Source organism: Lytechinus pictus, chromosome 4, assembly GCF_037042905.1.
Source record: "Lytechinus pictus isolate F3 Inbred chromosome 4, Lp3.0, whole genome shotgun sequence".
In the NCBI taxonomy this organism is placed as follows: Eukaryota; Metazoa; Echinodermata; class Echinoidea; order Temnopleuroida; family Toxopneustidae; genus Lytechinus; species Lytechinus pictus.
This window is the reverse complement of record NC_087248.1, coordinates 7,700,447-7,721,914: the sequence shown is the minus strand read 5'-3', so window position 1 is coordinate 7,721,914 and position 21,468 is coordinate 7,700,447. Positions and strand designations below refer to the sequence as shown.

Here is a 21,468-nt window from a genome sequence, read left to right as displayed (position 1 = left end):
CGCATACCACCCCAACCCCCCCCTTTATAAAAAGCTGGATCCGCCCCTGTGCAGCCCCTTTTCATTTTGTGATTTATTCTAAATAAGTTACCCGGTACTATAAGTAAGCTGACTCGCTTGGAAAATGGATTTTGCTGAGGTACGAGGGAACCGGCGCGGCTATGCGCTAGGCCTTAGGCCGCCCGGCCTCCCCGGCGCCACGGCGCATGTCAGAGAACAAGCTGCAGTCTACACGTATTTTGGTAGGCCTACTGCATAGAGAATACATCTCTAAGAAGACTCTATGGCCTACTGTTGTTCCGCCCGTCTTGCTCGTACCTGTACTCTGTAGTGTACCCCGGGCTGATCAAGTAAGTACCATGGACCGATTAAAAATTCTAGGCGCATATCATTCTAAGCTCATCTTAATGTATTTCCTTGTCGTTTTGCACTTATCAGCCTTTTTAACGCTAATGTTCAACTTCGTTACTTACATTGTGTTGTCCCACTCATGTATTTTCATGTACCGGTAGTATGGCAGTGGATCCTATTGCCGGACAAATAGAGGAAATACGATCAAGACAAATTCGCACTTTTTCAAATAACAGAATATGATAAAATTATTTTATGTTTACCAACCGTTTTCTTTGCATCGCACTTGCCGCATACCCCTCCATGAAAAACAATTATTTTCGTACGCGACAAATTTATATCGGCATAATCGTGATATAGTCCCCAAATCCAAAAGTGGGGATTAATATTAGAATCACACCTACCAGAACGCATGAAAATCACTTCCTTTCTCCAGAACACAGTCCCCAACTCTCGCACAACTCTGTGGCAAAATGATAACACACACAAATGAAACACACACTGTATATAAACACTAGGGTTCTCTCCCTATTATATACTCGTGATCCAGTCCCCACTCAATGGGAAATCCAGTTTGATTTTCACGGCGGTGGGGACAGTTCCAACAGTATATATACTCGTGATCCAGTCCCCACTCAATGGGAAATCCAGTTTGATTTTCACGGCGGTGGGGACAGTTCCAACAGTATAGTATACTCGTGATCCAGTCCCCACTCAATGGGAAATCCAGTTTGATTTTCACGGCGGTGGGGATAGCTCCAACAGTATTTATACTCGTGATACCGTCCCCTCACAACATAAAATCGTGCCCGTTCAACAATGGGATGGGGACAGTTTCCCGATGCATTGTGACAAGGATAAAACATCTTAGGGTATGGCTGCGGAAGCTGAGGGAGGGGGGGGGGGGGGGGGACTTCAGCCCCTACCTTTTTCCAAAACATTGTGAATCCTTCTGAACTAAAATCCTATATATGCATTCACATAACATAAAAGTGCAAAGTCTTTTTTCCAGACCCGGTTAATTAAAAATTGTAATATAAGTTCAAAGTCTTTTTTTCCAGACCCGGTTGTTAAAATTATAATATAAGTTCAAAGTCTTTTTCCAGACCCACTTTTACAAATCATTTCTCAAAGAGTAAAAAAGTAATAAAGATCCCCAATCTCTTATTATTGTTAAATAACATGGAAATATAGTGTAGTCTTTCCTCCAGACCCAGTTATAAAAATTGTTAAAAACACAACAAAACAAAAACCCTGCAATCTTATCAACATTGAATAGCACGGAAATATGGTGTAGTCTTTGCTCCAGTTATTTCAAAATAGGAAATCACGAGAAACAATAAAAACAAACAAACAACATTAATTAACCAAGGCCCCCCTAATATTATTGATGTAGAATAACGTTGTTGTTGTTGTTGTTGTATTATTATTTATAATTTTGGAATAACAGGGTTTGGAGAAAAGACTAAACTCGATTTTTAATTTTTATTCCACTAGAATATCATTATGGTATCTTAGTTTGGACTTATATGATAATTTTTGAAACAACCGGGTCTGGAAAAAAAGACTTTGGACTTATATTATAATTTTTAATTAACCGGGTCTGGAAAAAAAGACTTTTAACTTATATTACAATTTTTAATTAACCGGGTCTGGAAAAAAGACTGCACTTTTATGCTATATATGAAGGCATTTTTATAGGATTTTAGTTCAGAAGGATTCACAATGTTTTGGAAAAAGGTAGGGGCTGAAGTCCCCCCCCCCCCCCCTCCCTCATCAGCTTCCGCAGCCATACCCTAAAATGTTTTATCCTTGTCACAATGCATCAGGAAACTGTCCCCATCCCCTTGTTGAACGAGCACGATTTTATGTTGTGAGGGGACGGTATCACGAGTATGAATACTGTTGGAGCTATCCCCACCGCCGTGAAAATCAAACTGGATTTCCCATTGAGTGGGGACTGGATCACGAGTATACTATACTGTTGGAACTGTCCCCACCGCCGTGAAAATCAAACTGGATTTCCCATTGAGTGGGGACTGGATCACGAGTATATATACTGTTGGAACTGTCCCCACCGCCGTGAAAATCAAACTGGATTTCCCATTGAGTGGGGACTGGATCACGAGTATATAATAGGGAGAGAACCCTAGTGTTTATATACAGTGTGTGTTTCATTTGTGTGTGTTATCATTTTGCCACAGAGTTGTGCGAGAGTTGGGGACTGTGTTCTGGAGAAAGGAAGTGATTTTCATGCGTTCTGGTAGGTGTGATTCTAATAATCCCCACTTTTGGATTTGGGGACTATATCACGATTATGCCTTTATATCATGATTCCGGACGCGCGCGCGCGCCGGACGGGTAAGGATATTCTTGATTAGTTGATATTTATAAATAATGATGTAAGAACTAAGAAAAAATTTGTGTGAATTTTTCTACTTATACAGAGATCCAAGTTTAAAAAAATGTTATGCGTGAGATTTTCATGACTCGGCATCTCTGCATGCGCGTGGCCAGTTCTTACACTTGTACGTTTGTAAAAGGCGCGCGCGCGAGATGTGGGCTTCATCATGATATCGATCCATACTTATTTAATCATACTACAAAACCATGCGATGTACGCACACGATTCCTCGTATCACATACTAGCTGTGCGCTGACTGCACTCTCGATTCGTCTCGTGTGCCGGGGTAGACGCGAAGGCGGTCGGCCAGTGCGTATAATCTAGCGAATAATGCTACTTTTTCTCTTTTTTTCTGTCGGGTCCCGTTGCGTGAGAAAAATGGGTGCCATGCGTGAGATCGTGAGACGGACCCTGGATGCGTGAGTCTCATGCACAAAGTTTTTGTTTGCCTTTTTTATCGAATCTGAGCAGATGGTAATAAATTTGTGTAAATTGCTTACTATTTTTTTTCTTTTAACTGCAAGTTCCATGGCACTTTCCAATATTATGCTCATTCGTATCGTGATGCTCATCAAGTTCTATCGATGCCAGGGTAGGAATTAATTGGGTTTTTTTAGGGGCTACTTTTTTTTTACATTGGGGCTACCACTGAATATCTTTGGGCTATTTTCTAATTCATGGGGCTACTTTTTTTTATCGCATATCAGCAATTACCTTTTGACATTCCGAGACTCACTGTGATGCCTAAAAGCTCAGAACATTTTTAACTGTAATTACTGTATACATGTAAGTTTGCATTTTGGTTGAGGATTTGTTCAAATAGACTCAAAGATCACATATATGATATGAAAGAAAGGTGTTCACCATATATGAATGTCCAGGCTTGTTTATTCTTTAGTTTTGTCTCAACTTCTAGCGCTGGCTCTGGCCGTTTGGCAGAGCCAGGTTGAACTCGAATTAGAAACTTATCCCTCTCGCACTCCGACTCGACGATGTCGATAATCAGCGCTGTCACAATCACCAGCTGATCGCATACAATTCTGTGCATGCCTAGTACACATAATATACCGTACGATGCATGTGATCTCGTTACCAGCTGTGCAGTCTAATCGTGCACGCGTACATGTACATAAGCCATGCGGCAAGTGCGTCAACAATTCTAAAAACCCCTTGCTAAAGACTATACGTACTCCGCATCCCATATTGCATTGCGCGTTTATTTACAATCGCGAAGCTTCCGGTGTTACGGAAGGCTCGGATATTGCATCGTCGATATAAGGGCGATATAAAAGATGCACTTGCTCCGCCGCCGGAGAACGTAATTATGTGAAGTACTTTTACATTGTCGATGGTATTTTATTGGGGCGATTCTGAAATAAATAGTTGCCCCAAAGCATTGGGTTTTGAGACTTGTTAGGGGCGATTTGTGCTGTCATGGGGGCGAAATCGCCCGTCGCCCCCGTGTAATTCCGGCGCTGATCGATGCGCTAACGATCGTCGACGGCTAGCTCTAATCAGGATAAACCTCGTGACAGTTACCTTGAGAACTAGCCGTCGACGATCACCCACAATACACCATACCTCAACATTCGATCGAAGGAGCAGAAGAGATTGAAATTAGGCCCATATTTCCGTCAGAAAATATATCAATTGTTAATGCAAAACTATGTTATATGATATTTTAAGCATTTTCTGTCATTTTAAAGATAAATAAGGTAAAAGTTGTATTTTTCGCCTTGTTTTTGCAATCTTGTTCTATGTATTGCTCTGTGAAATTGAATTGCGGAAGTCTTTCGGTACGAAATTGTTTTTCGAACGCAGTAATATGCGCGTCCGGAATCATGATAGTGTCCGGTAATACAATACGTGACTATACTAACTAGATGCCAGCAGTCGTTTTTTTGAAGTTGAACTTTGCTTGACACACTCGTCATGTTTAGTCTCAGAACTCACCAATCTAGTCCAAGATCTACTCAATTGCCGTTGGAGTTAAACTTGTTTTATATGAAACGTGACAAGACAGTACAAGTACGGTAGGTCTAAGAAAGTTATATCAACCAAATAACTTCAATGAATTGAACTTGTTGGCACATTTTCTCTTTTGGCATTTATCAATATCAGACATGTCAGAATAAGAATTAAGTTAATCGAAATAAGAACCTAACTTACACTTAGAATTTTGGGTAGATTAACTAGATTTAGAGGTAAAGCGGGTAAAAGTATGTCTAAAAGTACTTATTTAAGACAAGTGACATAATCAAAATCATGCCAGATACCGGGACTCCGGAGGGGCCACTTCCATTGACGAGTGGTTACCATGCGCAATCATGGGGTCTCAAAAAGCACCCTAAGCAAGTATTTTCCATATTCTGAAAATGCATCCCTTAACAAGTATTGGTGTGTGAAACCCTTCCCTTAAACAAGTATTGGAAACAAAACGATACTCTTAGTCTTGGCAAGTATTCCTTGAATTTAACCCCTAAACAAGTAGGCCTACAGCGATATTTTAATTATTTCAAGGACGTTGGTCGTCGGTTTTCCTTTACCTACATCATTGGGTTTAGTACGGCCCCACTTCCCACACCTCGCGCAAATCGTACTCTAAACACGTAGTGTTGACTGTTGAGGCAAAAAGTACATCCTTTATAAAACTTTTTTTTTTATACCCTCGCAAATTTGACCCTTAACACGTAGCTTTCCTAGCACAATAGATACCCTTTTTTCATTATTTCAGTGTTTTTTATTCCCTTATTTCGTTACGTACGTAACGTGCCCTATCTTGAAAAAGACATTCTTTTTACATGTTTTTTGGGTTGCGCATGGTATCCACTCGTCAATGTAAGTGCCCCCCCCCCCACAAGCAAATTCCACGTTGTATATAATGATAAGTCATACATTGTAGAAGGACCAGGAAATTACCTTTCAAGTCAGTATAGATCTTGTTGTTAGTGGATATTAATTGAATTTCAAGATGTACTTGCAGTGGAATTGCTTGATAATGGGATAAATAAACCATTATGCATTTCAATGGTAAAATTATTTTCTTTGGCCTATTGCAATTTGAAGAGTTGCTAATTAATATATCTCTCCTTTTGTCTTTGCAGAGAACGAGATTGATAGTGAAATGTGACCACTGTGGATACCGGTTCTTCAAGAATGTCTTCTGAGACATGTGAGATATGTGGCCAGGAAGGGTTTGTTGACGAAGCAGAGGTCAGAACTCATATGCTTCTGGATCACGAGGAAAACTCAGGGTCTTGTCCTCTGTGTGACCTTGCCCATGTGACAATTGAAGAACTATCATACCACATGAATACAGCACATCGTCATGTACTCAGTCCAGCCCATGCGGCAAAGTCTAGCACCAGCGAATACAGGCAAGGAAGTTGCGTGCAAGACAATGGAGATGATGCTGTGTTGATAGCAGAAGAAGTTCATGAGGAAAATTCTTTGATTTATATTGAGGACTACTTTGCAAAACCAACTGATACCAAACAGAATGGAGAGTCTGTTGATCAGCAAATGAATGATATTCATGTGGATCATATAGATGATGCTGAAATTGCCCTAAAAATAGAAAGGGATGTGAATCAAAATATAGATATTAGGGAGCAAGAAAGTAATTTGAGACAATCGATGGATGAGGATGGCATTTCACAGGATTTGTTTTCTGAGTCATCAGTATCTTCAAGCCAAGACCAAAGTGGCCATGAGAATGGCCCAAGAGAGTCAGATGCTGAGTGTTGCATTATTGATGAATCAAAGGAGAGTTTCAAAGAGAGAAACATTGTAAGACGGCAGGCAGGCAGAACGGGGCCAGGGAATGGGGCACCTTCAGAACATACCAGTAGAAAGAATGACCAAAAACAGATTGGCCCAAAGCAGGATGAACAAAAGCAAGGCGAACCAAAGCCAAATGACCGTAAACGAGGTAGAAAGGAACCGGATGTGAGACCCAAAGAGACCCGTCAGTCACATCGCCTGGAATCTGCAGAGCGACGGAACAGCCACCAATCTCTGGATACGCTGGCGTCATCCAGGAGTGGGAATGAGAGTGTTGCCAGTGAGACCAGCAGTCCATTCCGTAAGCTCTTCAGAACGCTCACAGGAAGGACAGCTGAAGCAGAGGCTGAGGACAAGAAGGAACAGAGTGGGATATGGGTTGATCTCACCAATGACTCTGAACCTGATCTCCTTGATGATGATGAGCTCATGTTCATCGAAGATGCCCAACCAGCAGAAGAGATCCAGTGGGAAGATATCCCAAGCACTAGCAGTGTGGCCAACCCGAACTCCACCTCTACACCGACAAAAGCAAAATCAAAACCAACAGAAGGTGTGAAAGTCAAGACCCCGAACCCTGATAAACCAACTCTCCTCAGCCTAAGCAAAGCTTCAAAGAATGTGCAATCACCAATCCTCTGTCCAATATGTGGACTTGGCAGCTATGATGCTGATTTCCTGAATAGCCATGTCAACACGGAACATCCCGAAGGTGCTATAGGGGTAAGGAGCGCCGAGAATAGACCATCTGAAGGGGGAGCCATTGGAGGAGGAGATATCACTTGCCCCGTCTGTGGGTTAGTTGGGCTAGTCACTGAGGAAATGAATGCACATGTTGAAAGCCACTTTGCAGAGGGACCATCAACTGGAGCGGCTGATGCTGGCAGCAGTCGCAGAGGACAGAATGATATGACAGATGTAGATAGGAAACTTGCTGAACAACTGGCTGAGGATGAGCGGCGAGAACAGAAAAGGAAAGAGGAAGAGGAATTTAAGAAGTTAAAGGTACGGTACTTCAAGTTTTTGTATGTTTTGTTCTTGTGTGCTAATTGATCAAAGTTGGCGTGCATTCACACTGCAGATAAAGTGATTGTATTCTCATCACCTGAAAGCAAAATATAAATATTTGTTTTATATTTTACACCAGAAGCAATTACAGAGAGAAAATATTTAAGTATGCTACAGTAATACTCAAAGGCCTATGCCCCATATACAGATGATCAAGTTTAAATGCTTCTTGTAGTAGTATTTTAATATTGTCATCAGTATCATTATTGTTGTTATTATTGTTATATTTTATTATTATTGTTGTTATTATTACTATTATTATTATTATTATTGTTTTTATTATTATTATTATTATCATTATTTTCATTATCATCATCAGTATCAATATCATTATTATTAGATTAGTTTTCACATTTCACTGACAGGCCATGTATGGGGCAGATGAAAGCGGGAATTTCAGGAGACAGAGTGAGCGCAACTCCTCCAAAGCAGTGTGGCGGGGTGAAATAACCCCATTAGAATACCATCAGCAGAATCAAGCTATCAGAGAAGCGATGGCTACGGGAATCGACTCTGGCCAATCTCGGACAAAAGGTATGATGCCGGCAGATCTCCATGTACTGAAGATGTACTTCAATTAGTGTTCAAAGTATTACATTGTTAAAAGCCAATTGCAGTTGCATTGCTCTATTGAAAACAGAAGGGACTTTGATGTGTTTATAAAAAGAGATGAAAGTGTAGAGTACTTTCCTCGTCCACTCCTATTGAGACGGCTTGAAGGATTGCAGGTGTACATTAGGGTACATTGCAAAATGTCATCAGGGCATAAATGCATGTTTGTTTGTTTGTTTGTTTGTTTGATTTTATTTCTGCGTTCACAATACATTATCAAAAATTATTTACATTGTTTGCAATATATAAAACAATCCATAATGTTTACAACATAAACATAATAATTAGAAGAAAAAAATGGTTTGGGTATATACTTCACATTACATAAATAGAAAAAAATGATTGGGGCATATACTTCACATTAGGATGATAATAAAAAGCAGCATAAACAAATGAACGCAGGAGACCGCCATCTTGAGCGGTTAAGCTTGTAGTTGATGGCGGCCTCATGTATTACTATGCACCATGAAAAAAAATACATGCAAGTATATTGAAACATAAACTTGCATTTTCATGTGTTGGTTGAAACAATCGGAGCCATTTACATGAAAGATACAGTTGACAGTCAATATACATTGTACATGTACCAATTGAACATGAATACTAGTGCTGGAATCCAATAAAATGACCGAGTGTTTTGTGTCCAATCATTCTTGTAGAAAATGTATAATTTCTGAGAGTAGAGCAAAATAAGCATGGCATTCTAGCTAGGTGCAACACTGTACAGTCTTCTTCCAAGCAGTAATAATGCACTGTCCCACATCTGTGTTGGCATACTTGGTGATCTTAAGTTTTTCTTAACGGTTCTCCAGATTAGATTTCATGATTTCACAAAGTTAGGTTTATGTAAATGTACCAGGTGGGTGTTTCATAAAGCTGTTCGTAAGTTAAGAGCAACTTTAAGAACGACTGGTGATCCTTTCTTGTGGTAAATGGTACATCGAATTGGCGATGGTTTAGCGCTTAAGATGGGTTCACCAGTCGTTCTTAAAGTCTCTCTTAACTTACGAACAGCTTTATGAAACGGCCCCCGGATCTAAATCTACCATGATATGGCGAAAATTAACCTTGATTTTAACATGATATTATACATGCACTCACTGTTTAGCTTTTAGCATAGCCGAAAGTCCATGGCACCAAAGTAAAATTTAAAAAAAAATCAATCAATTGTGAATATTAAGCATTAATCTTTATGTTACACTCGCCAGATATCATTCCTAGACTGCTTGATTACTACAACAACAAGGTGCATGGTGTCTCCTATGCACGGCTCTCCCTCAACCTAGATCACTTCTCCTCCTCTAAGGGGGATTCTGGGTGGGGCTGTGGATACCGCAACATCCAGATGATGCTATCTGCTTTGGTAGAAGATCCTCAATTCAAACAGGTTGTCTTTAATGGTGAGCAGTATTTTTCAGACTTCAGGCTTTTTTTATAGGTTTTTTGTCTCACCTGCATAGCAGAGTGAGACTATAGGCACCGCTTTTCCGACAGTGGCGGCGGCGGCGTCAACACCAAATCTTAACCGAAGGTTAAGTTTTTGAAATAACAGCATAACTTAGAAAGGATATGGACCTAGTTCATGAAACTTGGCCATAAGGTTAATAAAGTATTACTGAACATTCTGCCTGAGTTTCAGGTCACATGACCAAGGTCAAAGGTCATTTAGGGTCAATGAACTTAGACCATGTTGGGGGAATCAACATCAAAATCTTAACCTAAGGTTAAGTTTTTGAAATGTCATCACAACTTATATATATATAAACCTAGTTCATGAAACTTGGACATAAGGTTAATCAAGTATTACTGAACATCCTGCAAGAGGTTCACGTCACATGACCAAGGTCAAAGGTCATTTAGGGTCAATGAACTTTGGCCAAATTGGGGGTATTTGTTGAATTACCATCATAACTTCGAAAGTTTATTGGTCTAGTTCATAAAACTTGGACATAAGAGTAATGAAGTATCACTGAACATCCTATGCGCATTTCAGGTCACATGACCGAGGTCAAAGGTCAATGAACTTTGGCCTTAATGGGGTATCTTGAATTACCATCATAACTTTGAAAGCTTATAGATCTGATTCATGAAACTTGGACATAAGAGTAATCAAGTATCTTTGAACATCCCGTCTGAGTTTCAGGTCACGTGACCAAAGTCAAAGGTCATTTAAGGTCATTGAACTTTGGCCATTTTAGAGGTAATTATTAGATTGCTGTCATAACTTTCAAAGTTTATAGATATAGTGTATAAAATGTGGATATAGGGGTAATCAAGTATCACTGACAAGTTTTAAGTCACATGATCAAGGTCAAATGTCAATGAACGTAGTATTGTATCATATGAATGGTGTTTTTTGTGAATAATTATTTTATAGTAGTTTTCAAAGTCAGCACTGCTGCTATATTGAATCGTGTGATGCAGGTGAGACAGCCAGAGGCATTCCACTTGTTTGTTATAGGGGCCAACCGAATGGTTTTTAAAGGGGAGAGGGGCTGGCCATGCAAAAAGTACAATCAGATGGTCAGTGTATGTTTTTGTACATGTTTATTGAAATAAAATGGGGTAGGGGGCTCCAGCTCCCTCCCCCCCCCCCTCATATAAGGAACCTAGTTTCTGTTTAAATTGCAAATTTTGTGTTTCTTGGTGTACTAAACATCGAATTCAGTGTTCTTTGGTAACATGCTCAAACATTATTTCTGTTTTCTTATGCCTCCGTCACATTCGCTCTATGGCAGCCATATGGCGAGTCAAAAACAGCTGTTATAACATTTTTTGTAATAGCTACATATAGGTGGTTTGAATAGAAATAAATAAAACGGCTGTTATTGACTCGCTGTACGGCCGCCGTAGAGCAAATGTGACTGTGGTATAAATCATGGGAAAACTGGAGACCCGAGCCTAATATCATTAGCTTATTATTAATGTTCCTTTACACCCAATATACCCTTAATGAATCACATATCTTTTAATATCTTCACCTGGCAGGAAGAAAAGAAATTCCTTCTATTCCTAGAATTCAGCTTCTAATAGAGGATGCATGGAGTAAAGGGTTCGATGCCCAGGGTCGTGACCAGCTGAATGGCAAAGTCCATAATACCAGGAAGTGGATCGGTGCCACGGAAGTTGTAGCCATGTTCTCAGCTCTCCGGATCAGGTGAGTCTAGTGATTTATTATCAGCAGAGTGTCAGGTGGTAGTGAGATGTCTTTCTATGTAGACTTATTGTTGTTATGCTGATGATGGAAATGTGCGATCAAGAAATCAGAAGATATTTTAAGGGAAATTGATTTGTAGGAAATGTGTACACAGTTGTCCTGAGCTTTTAAGAATGTTTCATCTAGGATCATGGAATAAAGGTCCAATGTAAAAAAGATTGATATTTTGATGCCAAATGTTAAAGATAGGATATCTTGCCTCCAAAATAGTTATTATAAGTAATAATGATGAAGATGAGTAAAGAAAAGGTTGATATAATGAATGGATTGATCAATTATTTAATTAGATAATTAATAAATAGCTTTCAAAAGTAATAATGGAAAATATGTTCACTGATAAATACGAACAAATATTTTAAGAAGCTGAATTATTTGGATATTTGGACATTTCTGTGTGAAGTGCATGTGAATCATAGCAAAATAAGATTCATGATCATTTTGATTTCAAAATCTTATTCTTGAGTTGTTTTTATTTCCCAAACACATTGAGAAAATTGCTCGTATGTCTGCATACTATGCTTTGCTGTGACTTCTTGTTGCTTGAATTATTCTTCCCTCTATATTCCTCTTTGACCTTTACAGATGCAAACTGTTTGACTTCCATGCACCCAGTGGTCAGAATGGTACCCATCCACGTCTCTTTGCCTGGATCAGGGATTACTTTGGCAAACCACCTCTGCTCTCTATGGAGAACTCTGTGAGATCCAGCAAGTTACCACTCTATTTCCAGCATGAAGGTAATCAATGTGTTATGAGAAGGACCTTTGTACAAATTGTTTATTTCACAATCACATACCCGCACACCTTGACCTTTGTGTCAAAACAATATATAAGATATCAATGAAATATGATATGTCATGTTTGTTTCCTACCCCCTTCCCTTCTTCCACTATCTCCATGGGTTTCCTTGTATGTATATTCATGATACCCCCTCCAAACGATGTTTGAAGGGGGTATAAAGGAATCTTCTTTATGGTTGGGCAGGTGGTAGGTCATTTGCAAATCTTGCAGATCAACTACTTCCTTGGTTCCACCAAATGCTCATAAGACTTGACACGCACATTGTTATTGGAGAGAAGAAGCGCAAGGCACTTTGTTTTGTTGACGTACTGTGTCACAGGAATGGCGTATTTAGCAAAATTAATAATACGTTCCAAGCGAGCAAAATTGTAGACATTTTTATTTCAAAAATCATATTTTGTAATTGATTTTGACCAAATATTTAAAAAAAAGTGTATTTCACCCTTCTCTCTTTCCTTTTATTTTTTTTCTTGGTCATACATAATATGGCAATAAATCAGGGTGAAATCTTGCAGAGTAAAAACTGCTTCCTCAATTTGTTGTCCAAGTCACACATGACACATTGGTCTTGAGTGAAGATGCACAAAACACATTTATTTAATGTGCGAGGTACTATATTGTCATATGATTATTGGGATATTTCTTAGATAAATGTTAGCAATTCATCTAGTTTTGTATGATATTATATCTGATATTGATTTTACTTTATATCTCCTTAACAGGACACAGCAGAACTATCATTGGCTATGACATGATGAAAGACAAGTCAACTAGAATTCTGCTCTTTGATCCCAGTCTTAGAGTCAACGAAGCCAATGCTCTCAGGTATGGACAATGTGAATTACTCTCAACAGTAACAAGAGTGGATTCAGGATTTTATTAATGATGGAGCACAGCAAAGTGTTATGATTTTATATTTTTAGAATTTCCAGCACCAAAGGTGGGTTCTAACATAAAAGAGGTACAACCCTCTCCCCCTCCCTTATTTATAAAAGGAAGGAACTATTATTTGGGAAATTCTGAACCACTTTACAAAGGAAAGAGTAATGACTCGAGAAGTTGAGCAATTTTTTATTTAACCGCTTAATCACTTTTCATTTTCATGATTTCCCTGCAGTTGATACATTTTTTTTTCATTGATTTTCAGTGTCACCTGACACCAATTCTAAGTAAAATTTGATGTTTATGGGGTAAATGGATTCATATTATGAAAACAAAATGTAACAAAGACAACCTGAAGCTAGTGATTTTTAAGGTCAATGTGACTGGAACTAGGTTTAAAAAAGATGCAATTTTCATTTCAAATATTTCCCATCAAAAACAAATAATAAACATACAAGCAGATTATTCTCCTCTCTGAAAATACTGAAGTGGATTGAGCTCCTCTGGAATTAAATTCATTGTATCGTTGAATTTCAGGAGAGGTGACATCACTGGTCATTCTCTGAAGCCATTGAGGAAGACCTTGAACCAAATGAAAGCCAAACAATATCAGATTGTCTGCATCGAAGGAATCATCACATCAGATCAAGAGTATGAGGTAACTGAATGTAATACAGACTAATAATCAGAATTATGATAGTTCTATTATGGATCCTTATGAACACAAACCTTAAAAACTTAGTTCTTTTTTTCTGGAAGAGAATAACTTTGTAAATGTTTAATTTTGAGTTGGTATAATTAGTACCTTTTCAAGTGAATTGTCCTTCTCATAATGAGAAGTAAATCTTGGTGATCAGGGCATTTGAAGCCCGTCAATAAGACTCTAAAAGCCATCCAAAGTCAAGGCTATGAAGGACTTTGATTAATTTCAACCCATTTTAAAATCGTATCAAGGGTTGAAACATTATGAACATGACACACGAACTGATCAGATCTTTACTTTCTAGTTCTTATTTTTCTTTCTTTTCTCGTGTTTTATTTTTAGAAAAGCAAGATGTTGACTTCACAACGCATTCTGTAGCTGAAATAATAAAAAAAATCAGCAAACATTCAATCACCAAATACCATCTCATCTCAGGAATATTGGTAACATTCTACAGGGTCTCTGTCACTATTAAAAGGTAATGGACTTTATGCAGTAAACATATATAGAAGTGACGCTATATCATTACTGTGCTATATATTCAGGGAGTATGGCCAACCAAAGGGCTGCAATCAATTGTAAAATTAAAATAAATTGTAAGTCTAGCAAAGCATGTACATGGACCCATTCCATAAAACTTGTTATAAAAACAAATTTACTGTAAGTTTAATGCTACTGAAATCACTCAATTTTATTGGATAATTCTAAACTTGTTAATTGTGCATGTTATTATGACAAATCTTTGTAAAACAGATGGGTGTTTCATAAAGCCGTTTTAAGTTAAGACTGACTTTAACCCTAAACTGACCGGGGGGTTTGAATCAACCCCCCCTCAACATTTTCTGCGATCATTTCGCGGCGCGAAATTTTTTTACCGCGCCACTCACAGAGTTTATACTTTCAAGTCTCGCGCATCTTTTGAAACCAAATTTGCGCACAAATTGTGTACAAAGTCAATGCAAATTGAGTTTTCTCATCTTATTCATTAAGATATTATTATTTTTGTTTTAAACAGCTAAAATCAATTGATTTTAGCATAATTATGCTTCAAAAAAGGTTGTGCAATAAATCTGGTGGAAAAAAAAAAGAAAAACAAAAGGTTGAAAAACAAGGAAATACATAAGAAATTCATAAAACAATAAAATACATAAGAAATTGATTTCCAAACCGAAGTTTTTTCAATTGCGATTGTTAAGAATGCTACAAATAATATTTTTACCAAAAATTAGCATTCTAGGAGCTTTATTTAGTGAATTAGAGCAAAAAGTATGATTTATGCATAAATTAGCATAATTAATTCATATAAAATAAAATCTCATTATTTTGGAAAATTTACCATACAGCCTTGTAGATTACATCGCACACTACCAGCATGCAAATTTTTGCGGCGCTCGCGCGATCGGCGGCCGAGATCTCAGGGGGGGTTGAATCAACCCCACAGAACATCCAAAAAAGCCCGGCCTAGTTAGGTTTAAGAATGACTGGTGAATTTCATTTACCACAAGAAAGGATCACCAGTCATTCTTAAAGTCAGTCTTAATTTAAAATGGCTTTATGAAACACCCACCTGTTTTACAAAGACCCAGAAGGTTATTACAATCAGTTGTAAATATCAATTGTAACTGTGTGCTACTGGGGCCATGTCTTGCTGTAAGCACGGAACTCTACAGAGTGTTGATACAGAGCCATGTATCAAGAGAATCTGGGGCCCGTTGCAGAAAGAGTTGCGTTTAAACGCAAGTCAAAAAATCAATCGCAAGTCCCAAATGCACGCTGTTGATTGGTTGAAAATCAAGTTGCGCATGATTTTTAGAGTTGCGATTGATGGCCAACTATTTTAACAGCAGTAATTATTTTTTTTTGTATGGCACTGGCATAAGAAAATAAGTTTGAGACCAAATGGAACAATTAATGGTCTAAATCCAGAGCTGCCAAGTAGTACAGATTTTCTGTATTTAATACTATAAAATGAGAAGAATACTGATGGTTTCATTCAAAATACTGATTTCTAATGTTCCAGATTTGTATGTTGTCCTATGGTATTTCTTTGAAAATACTGAATTTCAGCTTTTATAATACTAAAATGTTCTTGTTCAGGTTGGCAGCTCTGTAAATCTCTTGACATATGGTTCTGTGTTCCGCTTTCAGTAAGTCACTGATCCGGACTAGTCCCGGGCTAAGTTGTGAAATTTTGAGTTTATGAATGGAGCAGGCTATTTTAGCCTGCGCCGGGCCCAGGCTATTTTGGTGCTACTTTTATCAGCACCAGACTAGCCCCAGATCCGCGTTTTTTAATTGGTGAACGTAAAAGTAGCGCTGCTCTGACATAGCTACTGAACAAAATTTTTATTACGTGGTGTGGACTCTTTTTAGCACGGGCCTGGTGCGGACCAAAAAATCATTAGTTACTGAAAACAGTATGTGACTATAGTGTTACTCTGACTCCACAACAGGCATTGGATATATTATACAGGGGTTCAACTTTATATGCACAAATAGCCTGCAGACATCTATGACAAAACTTTCATTTTTACAGCAACTTTTTTTAATGCCATTATACATTATCGTTAATGGTTTATTTTGAATCTATTGGAGTTGAATATTTTGTGACATATGTTACAATAAAATTGGTTATTTATTTCAGGTTGTATTTACCATTAAAGCTTTTAACTCTAGTAGTAGGAAATGGTTAATGTTTTCTATGCAAAAAACATATGTCAACAACCGTACACAGTGCCACTTCTTTGCTTTCATTTGTTCATCATGCATGAGGCTTTAAGATTTCACTGTGAAAGGGATGATTTTGGAAAGCCATTTGGAGCACTGTTACATATTGTTGTTTTGTTAATTATTTAGAAAGAATTAATGCCTCTGTATACACAGTAATATTTCCTGATCACACAAGAAGTTTTGGTGACATTCAAAATTAATGTTATAAAGAATATGGAACCGTTGCCATTTAAACAGCATATTAAACTATTTACGTTTCAGACAATGAATAAAATTGTAAAAAACACTTAATAAAAGTTTAATATTATGTCATGTATTTCTAACCAGTTATGTTGTTTATACAAATATTTGTTACTATGTGGAAAGTGTAATTAGTATGTATTTTTGCCATTATTGTGCCTCACAATGAATTTTATCTATCTTGTTGATTGCCAAAAATAAGATCACCAAATTATAATATTTATGTAATTTATAGATGCTTTGAACTTCATCTTAATTCTTTCTTTGTATTCATTATGTAGATATTTGATTAGAACAAATTTCTTTATCCCTGTTTCCACTTTATTTTTATTGTCACAAGAAATTTGTCGCTTTTTTCACATTTTGCACTATAGAAGGTGCATATCATAAGGTATACCTGTAGGTCTGATATGAAGAGGAAACAAAAGTGCTCAATCCTTTTTGCCTGTGTATTTATACCATTATTTATTGATATGCTTCCACAACAAAGAGTTGTAAAGGATTTTAATGCACATTTAGAAGTAGGAGTCATGTTTACCCATTACATGAGTCTTCCATAAAGCATTGCTCAGAGATTTTTGAGTGACAGTTGTTATAAACTACTGAAATCCTTGCATCTGATTGGCTGAAATAAAATGTCAGTCATAATTACGAACAACATGTTTTGTGAAACGCTTCATTACTTTACCCACTCGTTTTTTAGCCTTTCCTGATTAAAATCTAGTTTATTAATTACTCTAATTTGGTAATGCAGTGGAAATCACAAAATCACTGTTTAAAATGGGCATTTTCTTGTTTATGATTTTGCTATTATGATACATTTCAGCTTAAGTTATATCCATATTTTTTTTGAATTTTTTTTATGAATGAAAAGAAAATAATGGTTGTTGTCAATTTGAGGATCAAAAGATTGAATTTGACTTTGTGGAAGCTGTGTACCTGTATCGGGTAGCCAAATATTTATGTGCGCTCCTTATGAATATGATTACAAAGAAAAAAGGATAAATATGAAAATAAGGTCTAGGGACCCAAGAACCTCATCCACATTAACTATGCAAAGGTATCCACTTTGTTTGCATGTGCATCTATACATAACAAGGTCATTTATGTAAAGAGTTGTAATTGAAATCTTCTTGCAAAGAAAATAATACACATGACTTTGTATATTCTAATGTATCATACCATACAGGTATATCTTCATTGTGCAATATAAGTCACTTTCCTACATATTTTGAAACAAATACAGGACTGTAAGAGTATACTATGAATGCACAATAATGTGCCAGTCTTGTCATTTTACAAGTCTGATTTTCAAAATTTTGCCTGCCTGTCATTTGTTTGAAGGTCTCATTTCTATTGTAATGTATGTACATGTAGCTCACATGGAATGCACTGTTGATGTCCTATCATTTTTCATAATAATTGGTTATGTAAATTGTAAATTTTTCCCACTCAAATATAAAAGCATGATACTGTTGTATAGAGCATCCACAGAATATGCCCAGAAATTTTACAACTCAGATTTTCTAAATCATACATACCATAAACAATACGGCCTGGCTATACCAAAAGCCTTACTGCATGCATACTTATGGATTAACAAACGGAATTACATATTTTCCTAATTACTACGCAGGACTAAGACCAAAGCCTTTGTAATGTTACATATACATGTATAAGTGTAACCTTTTCTCTAAATAATGGACATGAACATTTTTTACAAGCATTTATTATATTTGTTTATTTTCAAATAATTATACAACCATACAAATTAATGTCAGTGTGTATTTGTTTACATATCTGGTAAAAGCAGAATCACTTTAGTTGTAGACAATGAGCCTTTTCTCTCATTTTAATTTAAAATATGAAAATCCTGGATATTTCATGATTGGGCAATTAGGACTTCATACTTTAATTTGCACATGATAATACATTGCCAGATCTTCTAAGTGGGATTGTAGTAGTTCGGGGCTTACTATTAAGTGTTTCCAATGTAATTTATGTAGAAACCTGCAGCTGTTTATAACTGATCAAGCCTTTAGTTCACATTATGTCTTCCTCTCATTACTGAGCTGTAATTATTCAGTGAAATAATGTATTTAACAATAATAGATTTAGAAAAAAAAAAATCTGTATGTTCAACTATGTAGTTTTAAGATTTTATAGAAATAAAGATGTATAGTTTTATTGCACTTGATTTGTCTCTTTTTTTTTTCTTTTTTTTATTTCTCCACATTATTCAGAAGTTAAATACAAAATTTCACTTCAATTTCTCATCTTTTTCCATATTGAAGTTTATTAAGGCACCAGGGGGGCGTTTCATAAAGCTGTTCGTAAGTTAAGAGTGACTTTAAGAACGACTGGTGATCCTTTCTTGTATATGATATTCACCATTTAATGTTCATTGGTGATTATTTAGAGCATAAGAAAGGTTTATCAGTCGTTCTTAACTTACAAGCAGCTTTCTAAAACGCCCACCTGACCATAATGAATAAGAGTACTTCCCGAAGGAATACCGCTAAAATCATATTTTTTTGCTTTGTTAACTGACCCCTCAGATTTTCACCATACACAAAACAATGGGGAATGCATGAAAGATGCTTGCCAACTTAACCCTTTGAACCCTGAATGAATTGGGACGGTCGTGACCCTCACTCTGAATCATCAGTAGATATCAAGCTATTAAGCTTATCGGCAAAATGAAGGAATACATTACATTTGAAATAAATGATCTCCAATTGGCACGATTCGAGCCCAGCCATGTTGGCGGCACCTTACTCTGCTTGTACCCGGCCTGGCCCAGCTGATGTTTAGCTTCCCATACTAACAATCTCAAAGTTTGTCTTAATATCACTAATTTGACGGAAGACAATTTAACAATAGCTTCTGCATGGTTCGTATATGACTCGCACAAGCCTCCTTGGTAGGGAAGGATATTGGTAATTTTTTGTTAAAACCTTATAAATGAAAGCCAATCGTCAATAAAATTATAAACTGAAAATATCGACTGAATATCTCCAAAATGACATCATTTTTAAAGGTCACCTGATATCTAAAACCCTTGCTTTTCCAATCATATGAATTGAAGCCGGTAATCCGGATTTTCAGGTATACGCGCGTTCACAGTGAAGCCGGTATTCTGGCTTTTCGGGTTCAAAGGGTTAATAACAAAAGTCCTGTTTCAGTACACAGCATAAACTTTTGGAAAGATGCCTTATACAAACACATATTTCATTATTGTGGCATTAGTATCAGCAGAGGAGCAAATTTAGTATTTTGTAATTTGCTTTAAAAAATACTCAAATATGCAGTTTTCTTGGAAAATAATAATTTTCTTAAATTGAGTTATTACACATTGCAGGAATTGTAAACAAGAATTTCGGAAGATCATTTCATCAGCATATTGTGTACAAGTTGTCAGATCCGAGGACTTTCCTTGATTTCGCTTGGCTGAGGAGCACAGTTCCTATGGTAACTGTTAGATAAAGCATACCGTGTGTCAGATCAAATATCTGACAAGTCCTTTCATCAAACGCTCCCTACATGTAGGTGACCAGGGCTCCCAAAAAATAGGTTTCCAATTGAAAATTCACAATTTAAACCTCTTCATATACACCAATACTGCAAAATTATGAGACTAAAATCCCAATGCACTTTAAAGCATTGCTCGTAACTTAATTGATCAGACAGATTCCCAGAATGCTGTAATTTACACAAGAAATGCTCGTCACCAAACAAAATCAGAACATCATGATGTCACAAAGGAAATGATTGCCTATATATAGTGGACATATCTATTGTCAATCGTCAAGGAAGCCCCAAAAATAGTGGCAATGTAAGCATTTACAAGGAAGCAATATACACTGTACTTAAATTTACTGACCTTTCTTCATACATACCATCATAGAATCAACAATAAATTACCATGGTGTACAAGCATTGTGAATAACTCGTGGCCAGAACATGCTTGTACAACATGGTACACATACTGACCATTAAATGACAAGTCCACCCCAACAAATAGTTGAGTTGTATAGAAAGAGAAAAAATAACTGAAGCATAATGCTGAAAACTTCACTGAAATTTCTTTTTGTACATGAAGTACATCCCATTCCAATGGCATTACCAGTGTTATGCTTGTCTGATTTTCATTGTTTAGTATACTAGGGTAGAATTTTCCTTTAACCATCAATTTTCCAGATCATACTGACTCGCATTGCACATGATCATTGGCATATATATTAGGAATAATTATAATCCTCCATAATTCTATGTACATGCAGCTACTGACAAAACTAATTCTTTGGTTGATCATCATAATTTGCTGTTCACATTCCCTGTGTCCCCGCTGGACAAACCTTCCCCTACCAAATCCAAGATCTGTTGGGAAGCTTTAATGTTCTGTGTTTCTATATAGTGCTGGCTGAGGCTTGTCGTGTTCTCAAGGTAGTACCGATAGTTGACCATCATGCCGCAGGAGGCGGTCAGACCCCGTGGGGAGGTGTCGCCCAACCAGTTGAGGCGCCACATGGTCGCACCGTTCCGAAGATGGAAGTTTGCTGAAAGAGAGGACAAAAAACAAATTAGTAACATAATTGGCAAAAAAATTTAAAACAAACACGGAATAATCCTAAAAATTACAAATTTTGTTAAACTTATTTCAAGCTAAAAGTAGAG

General features: G+C 37.1%; 2 protein-coding genes across 4 annotated transcripts in view; one reads left to right on the top strand and one right to left on the bottom strand.

Moving 5' to 3' along the window:
• The first annotated feature begins 98 nt into the window (after positions 1-98).
• LOC129259090 (zinc finger-containing ubiquitin peptidase 1-like) lies at positions 99-18,983 on the top strand. 2 transcript variants are annotated; one of them, XM_054897358.2, is made up of 9 exons: positions 99-350; positions 5,860-7,543; positions 7,972-8,140; positions 9,427-9,618; positions 11,207-11,375; positions 12,018-12,172; positions 12,959-13,061; positions 13,656-13,776; positions 14,164-18,983. In XM_054897358.2, the coding sequence occupies exons 2-9, from the start codon at positions 5,912-5,914 to the stop codon at positions 14,197-14,199; spliced, it is 2,577 nt and encodes an 858-aa protein (XP_054753333.2). In that variant the 5' UTR covers positions 99-350; positions 5,860-5,911; the 3' UTR covers positions 14,200-18,983. The 2 variants fall into 2 exon arrangements, with proteins under 2 accessions (XP_054753333.2, XP_063954372.1); XM_064098302.1 differs by lacking the exon at positions 99-350 and adding an exon at positions 2,593-2,614.
• Positions 17,381-21,468, bottom strand: part of LOC129259091 (malonyl-CoA decarboxylase, mitochondrial-like) — an 18,983-nt gene continuing 14,895 nt past the window's right edge. Inside the window, exon 11 of one of the 2 annotated variants that reach the window (XM_064098303.1) lies at positions 17,381-21,350. In XM_064098303.1, the coding sequence (XP_063954373.1) occupies positions 21,106-21,350 (245 nt within the window). In that variant the 3' untranslated portion in view covers positions 17,381-21,105. The remainder of the gene's footprint in view (positions 21,351-21,468) is intronic. The other variant, XM_054897359.2, reaches the window with a different exon arrangement.

Excerpts from the sequence above, each read along its gene's own strand:
- LOC129259090 (XM_054897358.2), top strand. The coding sequence starts at position 5,912 with ATGTCTTCTGAGACATGTGAGATATGTGGCCAGGAAGGGTTTGTTGAC. Across the intron at positions 9,619-11,206 it reads CAAACAGGTTGTCTTTAATG|GAAGAAAAGAAATTCCTTCT; the intron begins GTGAGCAGTATT and ends TTCACCTGGCAG. Across the intron at positions 13,777-14,163 it reads CATCAGATCAAGAGTATGAG|AAAAGCAAGATGTTGACTTC; the intron begins GTAACTGAATGT and ends TTTTATTTTTAG.